Raw genomic sequence first — 12,243 nt, 5'->3', positions numbered from 1 at the left:
GAAATCTGAATTAGGCATTTTAACATGTGTAAGCCTATTGTGACAGGAAGTCCCGCAATCCTGGCAGTAGGTCCCCCAAGGTCTCCGAGAAGATTTGGGCACAACGACAGATGAATGCTACTCTGGATTGTGGTATGCTAACCACTGGGCAATACTGCCTCAACTGGCCCACTGTTAGGGCCCAGCCAAAACTGTGGACACCTGGAGTCAATGTTTCACATTGCTAAGGGCGAGGTGAGGCCATTCTCTTGTTTCTTTCTCCACAGAAACAGTCTCTCATCTTATGTGCCTGGCAGAACTGCGTCTGTTCAGGATGCTGAAACACAGGAGCCAGGGACACTGCCTAGGTAATGGGCTAACTAGTCATCCCTGTCATTTTGACTGGCACATGGATTGGTATTTATTTAGCTTATAATTTATCCTTCTCAGGTCTCTGAACACCTTGACGGCTATGCTAAGCTTACGGTAGCTTTGCAGCTAGAGAAAAGACAATTAGATCGACTGTTAGCTCATTAGCTAGAACCACAGAGTACTAGATACCTTATTTAGAAAAAAAGACAGGTTTGCCTTGCTCACAGGACTCATGTCTTAAGATAAATAAGTGGAGCTTATATAGGGTCTGAAAATATAGGAGTTTGGGTTGTAAAAATCTAAAGTGTTATTATTTAGTTTAAAGAAATGTTTCAGGGTTGATAAATTCAAAAGATTGGAGAGTCTAAGTAGTTTTTTAAAGATAATTATAAGTTATAAAGAGATAAATATTTTAAAGCAGATTAAAAATGGGAAATATTTTAAATTTCTCCCCCCTCTTTGCTACTGTTGTGCTTATGTTATAAAATTCTAAAAGTTCAGAGTTTTGGCATTGATCAGTAAAGTTCTGATAAGTTGATGGAGCAATAACTGCTTATTATTCAGTCACCAGGTTAAGATTTTAATTTCCTTTGTTGGCTTCTAAAGATAGACTAAAGGTGCTTCTCGTTATTTTAAAAACATCTGTTTAATGTGTGTATCTGACCCAAAAGTCATAGCTTTTAGTATGGTATTCTTAATATCTGCCATTTCTGGGGTAGATTTTGACACAGAAATATCCTAAACCTATTCCTTCTAGTTGCTTTGTTAAGGAAAGTCCAAGCATCCAGGGTTTAGCACTAAAAGCCAGTAATGTATTTCTGCCTAACTTTCCAGTGTAAACATAAAAGTAAAAGTAAAAACTAAAAGTATATGCTGAGTGTATAAAAATGGCCAAGCTTCATTCGTGACTAATTACAAACAGCTATGCCCACAGAAAAAAAATGTTACTGTGGACACACTTAGGTTGTGTATAAAGGTTATAAAACAAACAGCTAACTGATACTCATTCAGTGGGATGCAGTTTTACCTGTTACTCTCAAAATGTTTAATTTGCTGATATGTTACTTTTCTGAGTATTTAAAATTATGTATATTTCCTTTTGTGTACTAAAATTTCATATGAGTTTCAGGATGTGACCTGGATCTGGCATAGCTCAAAAGGATCGCAGATGAGATTTTCCCTGATCTTTCCCATTTAATAGACAAATTTTAACTTCTGTCTCCAGTCTGAATTTGTCTCAGCAGATCTTCACCTGTTTAACTCTGTCCGGGATCAGCTGTGGACTGCAAGCTGAGATCTGGACTTCCTGGAAACTGACATGATTGCTCCCTGCCTCTTCGGGTGGATCAACGAACCAGATGCTTGGGACTTCCCCATTGCCCAGCCTTTGACTGGCATTTCAGCCTTCCTAGCCCCTGATGCCTACGGTCCAACGGTCAGCTCGAAGAAGCTCCAGAAGACGGATCTACGCCCAAATCCCCCCTAGCAGGCTGAAATGCTAAGTCAAAAGGGGCTCCCTGGCATTAGCTATTGTCTTGGACATCTGCTTAGCTGAAATGGACACTAATATTGCAGCAACTGGGCTAAAAGCCTAGAGAGATCCTGTAATAGTTCTCCTTGGCTTACTACCCCTATATCCACCCTGAAGGGACCCCAAATCCCATTATAAAAAAAAATAAATCTATAAGATACAAGGGGTCATATCTGGAAGACCCAAGATTGGGTCTTCAAATGATCATAGGAAAGGGGGAAATGAGAGACCAAAAGATAAGCAGCGATTGTTAACACTATGTAGAGTAGGCGCGGTATAGCAGTAAGTTCCCTGAGGGGAGAGCTACCTCGCTGCATTCTTTCCCACCTTCCCGGTTCCGGGTGGGTACGTGACTTGGCTCACAATCTGCCTTCCCGCCTTCCCTGTTCTGGGTACGTGACTTAACTACGGCTTTGTTCAAACCACCCAATCAGACCCCTGTAACTATGCTTCTCGCTTCTGTAACCGCGCTTCCTGCTCCCGAGCCCTATAAAAACCCGTCACCCCAACCGAGAGGCGCGCAAGTCCTCCGATAGGCTTGGTCGCCCCGGGTACCCGTGTATCAAAATAAACCTCTTGCGACTTGCATCCGAAGGCTGGTCTCGCTGTTCCTTGGGAAGCGGGGTCTCCCCGTCTAGATAGGCTCTTGGGAGTCTTTCAACAGAACCCAGCCAGGCTGGTGGGCACGCTTGCAATCCAAGCACTACAGCAGGGTAGGAGCTTGAGTTGTAGGGCAGCCTGGGCTACCTAGGAAGATACTGTCTCAAGCAAGCAAGCAAGCAAGCAAGCCAACAACCCAGAACACAAACTAATGCTCTTAGCATCAATGCCTAGTTTACATTTCTGAAGAAATAATGGGTCTTAAAATTCCACAAATTAAAAACGTTAACATATTTATATTTCATCAACCCAATCATTACCATGTTAAAGAAACTGGGGGGAGGGGTGATTCCTTAGAAAGCTTCAAGTCCTCAGACCCTCTTTCAACTTATTTTCCAGACACTGATAGAGCTCTTCACCTGACAGCTGACAGCCTGACAGACAGAAGCCTACACTCTACAACTAAAGTGAGTGGGGGCTGTGAAGGTGCTGAGAACCCAGAGACTGAGCCTGCTGCCTGAGCCTGAAATAAGATCCCCTGCCCTAGTTCAGAAACTGGTCCTCTCTGACTCTCCTGGTTCTTTAACAATAAAGCCAATGGGTCCACTGAGATTTCCTCATCAAATACAGACTTTATCTTAAACTCCAGCTAATCAATAATTATGTCATTATTTTATATTTTATAATTTTATATATAGGATTATATATTTTATATTTCAAATAAGCAAGTATATAAACAGAATTGTTTTTATTTTTAAAACACACTGTCCTAGAACATGTGAAACCCTGGGTTTAATCCCCAGCACCACACACACACACACACACACACACACACACACACTAACACATAAACTCCAACAACTCAGTTTTCTAAAAACATAACTCAAAGTTAGTCAATAGAGTAGACAGCAAAACAACTTAAAAAAAACTTTAAGGATACAAATTTAAATAACTAGCTATATATCCTTATTAAAGGAAAAACTAAATCTTCAATTATATGCCTCCAATTTAGGGGCATATAAGATGTAAGGCTTATGATTTAGAAGAGGAAATAGAGCTAATACACACGAGACAATTAGAGAACAATTACACACACACACACATATATATATATATATGTTGAAGTGCCAAAGTACTAAGAAGCCAAGTATTCAATGTGCACATAATAGGAGTGTGAGGAAATGGAAAGGTATGAAGGAACTGAGAAGTCTAAGGAGGCTTTAGGGAAACAGGTTTTTTTATAATAGATGACTGTGTTTGTTTGGTTTCGGTCTGGTATTTTTTTGGAGACAGGGTCTTATGTAGCTCAGGCTGCCCTTAAACATAGCTTAGGCTGGCTTTATACTCTGGATGCCTTCCTCCATCTTCCAAATGCTGGGAATATAGGCATGTGCCAGTATATTTGAATGATTTTAGTTGAAAAAGGAAAGGAAAGGCGAAGAAACTGAGTACCAGGATTACTGCAGGTAACCCCACACCGAGTAGAGGAGAGTGTAGTCATAAAAAACAATTTTTAAGCATTACAACAAAAAAAATGAGAGTAGGTTCAAACTCAAAAGTAGTATTACCAGGTGTAAGGCTGAGCCAGGAGGACTTTCAACTCTGGCTCAGCTTGGGTTATACCATATCTCAGAGAGTGTGAGAAAAGGAAGAGGAAATCATCATCTCTGGAATTTTTGTCCAAAACCACACACACAGGTTTTCACAGGAGGCAGTAAATTGCATGTATGGCTCCCACTGTTTTTTTACTGGACAGCACTATCCTAAGTAGCCTAACTCTTCTAACATACTAATTCTCACTGTAATGTGCTCAGAAAACAAAGTATAGTTTTCTTTCTTCAATCCACCAGACTAGCCTTACTCCACAGTAGAGGATAAGGACAGTAGCAAAGATTAAACAGGAAAAGATAACGTCCCTAAAATGGAACAACTGCTTGTCTAGTGGGAGCAAGGAAAAGGTAGACTTAGGGTCACACAATGAGCCATGCTGTCTGCATCTAGAGGTCCCTGGCCTCAGGAATGCCTCCTCTCCAAGAACAACATGTAGGTAGTGTGTTAGTCATGCTCTGCTCAAGGGAAGGGGCCTCAGACTTGAGACTAAAAAAAGATATTCATGGAATAGCCTAGGAGCCCTTCCCACAGCTTCTACAGAATTCTTTCCCTCTGTATGTCCTCATGCAGAGGCATGTGGCATGAGGACATGGGACTTGAACTATGAGAAACACACTATGACCACAAAGGGACAAAGAGCATGAAAGTTGAGAGCCTTAAATAAAGGAAGCAGGCAAAAAATACGGTCGGAACACACAAGTACTCAGTCAAAATTTCATCTTTGGACTTCTCAATGGTGCTAGACAGTGAATGAGTTAGTTTTCTATTACAACATTTTAAAAATTAATGTCACCATTGGTTTCGCTAAGCTCTCTCAGAAAACTACAACCTATGGCTTTGTTGAGAAGCAACAAAATTGGAAAAGGCTTTATCTTCAAACAGAAGATGATCTGAGAGAATAAATTCAGCTCTTCACACAGTACACTGCAGACAAACTCTGTTCATAGCATCATATGGAAGGAAAGGTCTCACATGACAACAGAAATAACATGACATTCTCTCAAAAAACTGCCATCAAACACTGCCGCAGTAGCCTGTGGTTCAAACACCAGTCCTAAGTCTGTGTGGCAGTAGGCGCTTAGCAGGCTGGTTCTGCACTGCAATTCTGGGGTTTGTTCCTAGAAGCTCAATTTATGTAGATAGCCCAGTGTTTACAAATCCTTTCTCATTAAGTCCCAGGTGGTAAGACTACTACTGAGAGTGCTGTAAGTCCTTGAACCCCAACAGTGAGTACAAAGCAAACAAACACAAAAGGGTTCTCTTTTCAGCAGATGGAAACCCAGCAAGTTAAAAGTGTGTGGGTTACAAACAGAAGCATGATCAGACATTACAGTGAAGAAGCCTTAAGAGGGTCAAGAATGCAGGACAGTCCAGATCTGGAAAAGAAAGAACTGGCAGCAAAGGTGAGAAGACAGAGGCAGGCAAGAAACAAGGGAGGAGAGAACACACAAAAAAAAAATGAAGTCAGCAAAACCTATGGAGACAGATAGGGAAAGGATTTCACCAAGAGTCTCCTTTTCACATTGGTCTTTCCTCAAAACACGTCATTAACAGGAGCTGGAGAGATGGCCCAGTGCTTAAGAGCACTGGCTACTCTTCCAGAGGACACGAGGTCAGTTCTCAGCACCCACATGGCAGCTCACAACCATCTGTAGGTCCAGTTCTGGGGTTTCCAACACCCCCTTCTGACCTCAGCAGGCAACAGGCCATCCATGATACACAGGCACATAACAGGAAAACACTCATATATTGGAAACTAATAAAATTGTTTTTAAAAGTTCTCGCTAAATTATGGCCCTAAAAACCCTTTCTATTACTGATACTTTATACCAAAATTTCCAGTCTTTTAAAAAAGAAAACAAAAGTTCTTTTCTCTGAATCCTTAAGTGATAATCCTTTGTCTGATAATGATAAGCTGGGAAACTACACTAGCAGAAAGGGCCCATAGATAGCACCTTACTATGGTCTCACATGGTGGAAGAATCAAAGATTCCTGCAAGATTTTTCTAGGGTTCAACACAGAATCTGGGGGCAGGGGAACAAATCTTCACTTCTAGTCCTCCCATGGTCATAAAAATATCTGCGCTCCTTTCTAACAGCCCCAAATATCTTAACCAACTGCAGCAACAACTCAAAACTCTTTAAGTCCAGACTTTTATCTAAATGGGTATGAATGAAAATCAAAAGTGTAATGTATCATGAAGCAAACTGCTGTCTAGCACAGGCCTGTAAAACCAAACAGCTCATATGCTTCCAAAAACCAATGGTGAATCAGGCACGATTCCAAAGAGTAGAACATGCGTTAAAAAAATAAATAAGTCACCAGATGCGGTGCCACACGCCTGTAATCTCAGCACGCTGGGAAGCAGATGCAGGCAATCTCTGTGAGTTCAAGGACAGCCTGGTCTATGAAATGAGTCCAGGACAGCCAAGGCTACTCAGAGAAACGCTGTCTCGAGAAAAACCAAATAAATAATCAATTTAAAAAATAAGTCATTTCTTGACGCTGTCACTTCATACAGAATTTCCCACAAGCATGTGAAACCTTAAAGGTCCACAGTCTCTCTGACATGACCTGCTTTTCAGACAAACTATGCTGGGGACTGGGCCCCCCCAAGGAGCCAAGCAGCAGCCATTCCCATGGCTCTGAAGGGACACAGCACATGCTGCAAACTTCACCAAGCTGGAGTGTGAGCTGGAGGCTCCACAGAGGTCTTGGGGGCAAGCCCCCTTCTAATGCTCCACTGAGCTTTGCGCCCTAGTAGCGGTGTTCTCCATCATGGCCCACCTCTTGGGGATGGGGGTGGAGTCTCTGTCTGGACTCCAAATTTGTCCAAAAAATACTTTGAAATCTAGGTGAATACAGAATGCCTAGTCCGCACATGTGTTCATTCACACACACACACACACACACACACACACACACACACACACACGTGTTTAGGCACTCTGCTCTGAAGGAGCCTGAGCCACACAGACACAGCCAAAGGTTAAGACCTCCGGAGAGGTGGCCATTGTGACCCGGAGCACACCTGGAGTAGTCAGCCCCTGGAATGTGAGAAAGAGAACCTTGCAGTCATTCGGGGACTGTGATGGGCAAGGCCAATGTAAAGATCCCACATGCCTGAGGGATTACTGTCTTGATGCACAGCACCTGGCATCCAGCGACCTACACTAATCCAAAGTTCACCTGACTACACCCCGCATGCTCTCCACAGAGTATCGCTTCTCATGGCCAGTCTGAACTCTGTTCGACTCTTTACCTTCTCTGTCCCTTCTGTACGACTTGCTTCTGTCACCCCCACATTACTATAAGTGATCAGGAGGGGCCACATGCAATCAGCACTTGGCATCTGCCTCACTCTACTGCCCAGAAGGTTTTCCAACAAGGACACAGCACAAATCTGCCCAGTTCTGTCCACTCGAAGAATGGACTGCCGCTGATCTAGTTTCCCACACTCCTCACCTCTACCCAAGTCTACAGCTGTCCTTGAAGTTCCTTTCCCAGTAGCCCACTCCCCAAACCGGTCCACTGTCCATCTCTCCCAACTCCAAAGCCTGCCCCACATTTTCAGGCACTGCTTCTAGGTGCTGCTCTCTGCCCTCACTCAGTGGGACTGCTGAGACAGAACACCTTGCCCAGGTTCTTCACGAACAGAAATTAATGCCATGCAAGCTCGGGGTGCCTCTGACCTCTTTACAAGACAGGCTCAGGCAGGCCTCAGCCTTTCACAGGCTCTCTGCTTCTGTCACCTCTAGATGTCCACTGCTATCTATTCTTCACATCCAGCGTCATCCTGCCTGAGTGCGCACTAACAGAGCAGGTAAGACTCAGCCTCAAAGGTCAGAGTGTCCAAGAAACTGAAGGCGACATCTTGCTATCGATGTCTGGTCTCCACACATCTCCCCACACAGGACGGAGCACGAGGGTAAGCACGCACACATGCACATGCACACGCACACACGCACACACACACACGCACACCAGAAAGAAAAATGATAAGAATGTGAAGTGGGCATTACATCATCTGCCTCAGTCCCTGGCACAAAGATGTTCTAAAAGTGTTTTCTGGATGACAGTGGCGTACAGGCACGCCAGCACCGGCTGGAGCCACAGATTTACATTGTGGTTAACGTGAAAACAAGCTGGGTTATGAAGCTAAGTTCTCGTGACAGGAGTCTCTAGAGCAGTGGTTCTCACCTGGTGGGTCATGACCCCTTCAGGACCTAAGGACTCTTTCACAAGGGTGACCTAAGACCATCAGAAAACAGATATTTACATTAGGACTCCTAACAGTATTACAACTACAGCGATGAATTAGTAATAAAAATAACTGTGGCTGTGGGTCACAACGTGAGGACCTATACTAAAGGGGCACAGCATTAGGAAGGTAGAGAACCAGGGCTTTGCAGTCTCCTGTGGTAACTAAGACATGAAGCTGAAAACGAAAGGCTGAGTGACTTTAGTAAACACTGAGGACCATGCACATTTCAGTTCTGAACACCGTCCTGGGTGATAATACGGTAGGCTCGATCCTCTGCTCAAAATCCCATAAACATAAACTGCAGTCGAGAAGATACATTAGACAAAGGGCTGACAGGACTCCATTTCCAAATAACCCCTGCATTGGTGCCAGTCTGCTCTTTTCTGTGGCTGCCTGCAGGACTGCACGTGGTCGGTACCCTTGCAGAACTCTTGCCTGTCACACATGACCTAACAGGGAAGGCATTCATCACACCATAGCTGCTTCCCCCAAGTGTCTGCTTTTAAACAGCTGCAAATTTGGGAAAGTGGCACTAAATGAAGTCTCTCAAGATAAGTATGTTCTACCAACAAATACTAAGAGGGGAGAAAAATCCACCGGAATTACAATCTGCTGTGGGAATTAAACCTGGTGAGCATAAACTAAGCTTAGAAAAGAAAGTAGAAGCCTTTATACCTTAATTTCTGCAAGTTAGCGATGTAACTGACACAACGCACACGTCCTAAAGAATCCCAGCACACACCCTCACTCATCACACTTGCCTCATCCATCAAAGATGCCCACTACTAATGTCCGCTGCGGTCCCTTCAAGTGCGTGAATAAATGACAAATGCCTTAAAATAAGCTTAATCTCAAATTTCCATAAAACCGGTTAAGAAGTAAAAGCTGCTTCCAAGATCCAAAATTGCAACGTGTGGGTGAGGAGCACCTGCTAAAAGCAGAAGATTACACAAATGTTCCCTCGAGTTATGGCTTGTTATGCAATGATACATATTAAGTAGGCTTCTTCATGCCCACCATGGTTTCTTAGTGACATCAGAACACATTAAGACTTTGATTATCTTAATCTGTGGGTCCTGACCCCTTTGGAGGTTGTGCATCAGCTATCCTGTTTATCCAATATTTATATTACAATTCATAACAGGAGCAGTATTACAGTTAGGAAGTACCAATGAAATTATCTTATAGTAGGGGTCAGCATAAACTGTATTAAAGGGTCGCAGCATCAGGAAGGTGGAGAGCCACTGACACAGGGCCATGAAGGACATCACGGCTTAGCAAGGGCTCTTGTAGGTGTCCCTTTAGTATCATGTTCAACTTTTGGACATATCCCCCGTAAGACCATTCTTTCATCTTAAATAATAGGTTGATTAACACCCACTGACCCCATCCCCCATATCAGCAGTTTCACATTAATGCAATCATTGGTGTTCCAAAGGCTCAAATTTTATCATAAGAGCCTTAACTGGACATTGTTACCATACAATTTCTAATTTCCTTAAAGGAAAAATTCTGCTCAACGGTACACACAATGGCTAAGGAATTACCAAGGTTGGTGAGGATAAAATACATAAGGTTTATGAGAAAATCTTGTCTTGGAAACTTCCAGTCAAATTCAACAGTAAGGGCCGGGAATGCAGCCCAGTGCCAATACTGCAGGAGATCCTGGACTTGAATCTCAGGACATACACACAAAATCCAATATTAACAGAGATAGTTTTTGCTTTCATTTCTTGTGTTAAATAGTATTTCACCTGCACACTGAGGCAAAATCCAGAAAGACTTTAAAAGTCTTCGAGGAGCCAGCTGTGGTAGCATGAACAAGTAATCCCAGCACACCAGTGACCCAGTAACTGCTCAGAGTTCAAGGCTACCCTGAGCTGCACCACAAATACTAAGCCACTCAAAGCTACAGCCAGACCCTGTTCCCCCCCCAATAAAAAAAGATACCTGCATTTTACAAATGCAATATTTGAAAAACAAATGGGAAACAGAAGTATTGGGGGGAAACCCCACTATTACATAGAAGCACAGACAATTCCCACTGAAGATTCCTGCTGAAAACCCTCACTGTAATTGTGCTTCAGTTTTAAGTCCCCTACCTTTCTGAACCAGACTCAAGAAGGAAGAAAAGGGTGAAGGGGCCTATCCGCTGGAGCAGCCCAAGCAGGTCAGCACAGCACAGCAGCTTCCATGCAGCTCTGCTATCTCTTGAAAGCCTGCAGAAAAACATCCACAAAATCACATCCCAGAGCACTACCGACAAAATTTTAGTTACCTGACCTAAAAAGCGGTCTTCAGACGTGTTATATTAAGTTACAGACCAGTCTTGGGGAGGGGGGGGGGGGAGGCTTGCTGCCGAACTATAATCACAGAAAACCAAATATCCCTAATGAAAGGAGGTGGGGGTGGGGACACCTGTATAAAGTAAATCCTAAGGAGAATGCTGCATTAATTCAAGCTTCCCCTTCTCTGAAAGACAAAGTTCGTTCAAGATCTGCTTGCCTTGGCCATTCGCTAACAAAAAAGCAGATTACGGCCAAAAGGAAAAAAAAAAAAAAGGTAAATAAAGCCAACTGAATTATCAGCCCTCCGGTTAGTTCTGGCCCCGCGCACCCCTCCCCAGCAACTGCTACATCTAACCATCAAACTGAGTTCAGCTTCCTAAAAGGCACTTTCAGTGACTATCCCCACCGTCCCCCCTCCCCCCTCCAAAAAAAAAGGGAAAAAAAATCCCCTATGATTTCTCTATTTCTAAACCAAATGTCCTTAAATTGTGGTAACTATGTTCTCTGAAATGAAGTTTGAGCACCTGACAATTGTTACATTCAAACTGTGCAAAGCCGAGATGCCACAATTTTCGGTTCCAATCTGCTAGGACAGAACTTCCTTTTTCTCCCCCGCGGGTCCTCCCGGCCCTTCCGCGCGCCAAGGTCGCCACTCGGGGCCTTGCGGTGACATCACGGTCTCTCTCGGCGGAGCCCTGACATCACAGGCACGCCGAGCCCCGGGACTGTGACCTCAGCGCCGCGGGCTCACACGCCGGGGCCCGGGAGGGTGGAGGGGACGCTCCGTCCACCTGCGCCGGGGACCCCCACCGCGGCCCCCACCCGGCCCCGCGCGCAGCCCGTCCGCGGAGGCCTAGCTCGGCTCGCCCGCCTGGGGCCCGGGCACCGCCGCGCGCACGACCTCGGGGCCAGGCCGCGCGGACGGCGCCCCGGAGGACGCGGCGGCGGCGGCGGCACCCGGAGCGCGGCGCCCCGCGGTCCCCGCCCCCAGCGCCCGGTGCCCGCCGCGGGCCGCCCGCCTCGCGCCCGCGCCCCCGCCCGGCCCACCTGTGCTTCTGGCCGGCCCGGGCCTGGCCCGGGGCTGCGGCGGCCCGAGGCGGCGGCGGCAGGCCTGACGCGCTCCCCACGACTGAGGCGGACCGGGAGCTCAGCGCTGGGCGGCGGAGCCCAACGCTCGCCCCGAAACCCATTTGTTTGGCTAAACCGGCGTGACATCACGCGCCGGCCCAATCGACGGTTGCCCGGGGCGGGGCCGCGGAGCGTGCGTGCGCCGGCGCCCCCTGCCGGCGGCCGCGGGCGTCGCGGAGAGAGCTGGGAGCTGGGAGAAGCGCCTGACCCGAGCCCCCCAAGCGGTCGAGGTGTGACCGCAGGGGGAGGACCCTCATCTTAGAGCAGGGTTAGGGCGACAAGGTCCTTAACGCTCCCAGGTGGTCCAGAAGCCTTAATAGGTTTGACGCTATTAGATACCCAACACACCTGATGGCTTTATTTCAGAATTCAGATTTGTAAAAAGAACTACTTAGGAAGCCCACTGGATGTTGCTTCCTATCTGTAACCCCAGTATTCGGATAGCAGTTGTAGGTGAACCAGAGGTTCA

The 12,243-nt window shown here is 45.7% G+C and overlaps 1 protein-coding gene across 5 annotated transcripts in view; it reads right to left on the bottom strand.

The window, feature by feature from the left end:
- Fbxo34 (F-box protein 34) overlaps positions 1 to 11,848 on the bottom strand; it is a 67,228-nt gene extending 55,380 nt beyond the window's left edge. For 3 of the 5 annotated variants that reach the window (XM_060382157.1, XM_021650846.2, XM_060382156.1), the window contains exons 1-2: positions 11,171 to 11,320; positions 10,461 to 10,577 (exon numbers count right to left, since the gene is read on the bottom strand). Coding sequence is in view for 1 of the 5 variants with exons in the window: in XM_060382155.1 (XP_060238138.1) it covers positions 10,461 to 10,577; positions 11,694 to 11,836 (260 nt within the window). In the remaining 4 variants the exon portion in view is untranslated. Of the gene's footprint in view, positions 1 to 10,460; positions 10,578 to 11,170; positions 11,321 to 11,693 lie in introns of those variants that run through there. The other 2 variants (XM_060382155.1, XM_021650845.2) reach the window with 2 other exon arrangements.
- Between the last annotated feature and the right edge of the window lie 395 nt (positions 11,849 to 12,243).

Source organism: Meriones unguiculatus, chromosome 4 (assembly GCF_030254825.1).
Source record: "Meriones unguiculatus strain TT.TT164.6M chromosome 4, Bangor_MerUng_6.1, whole genome shotgun sequence".
Lineage (NCBI taxonomy): Eukaryota > Metazoa > Chordata > Mammalia > Rodentia > Muridae > Meriones > Meriones unguiculatus.
Note: the sequence above shows the minus strand (reverse complement) of the source record. Positions and strands in the feature narration are given on the sequence as shown.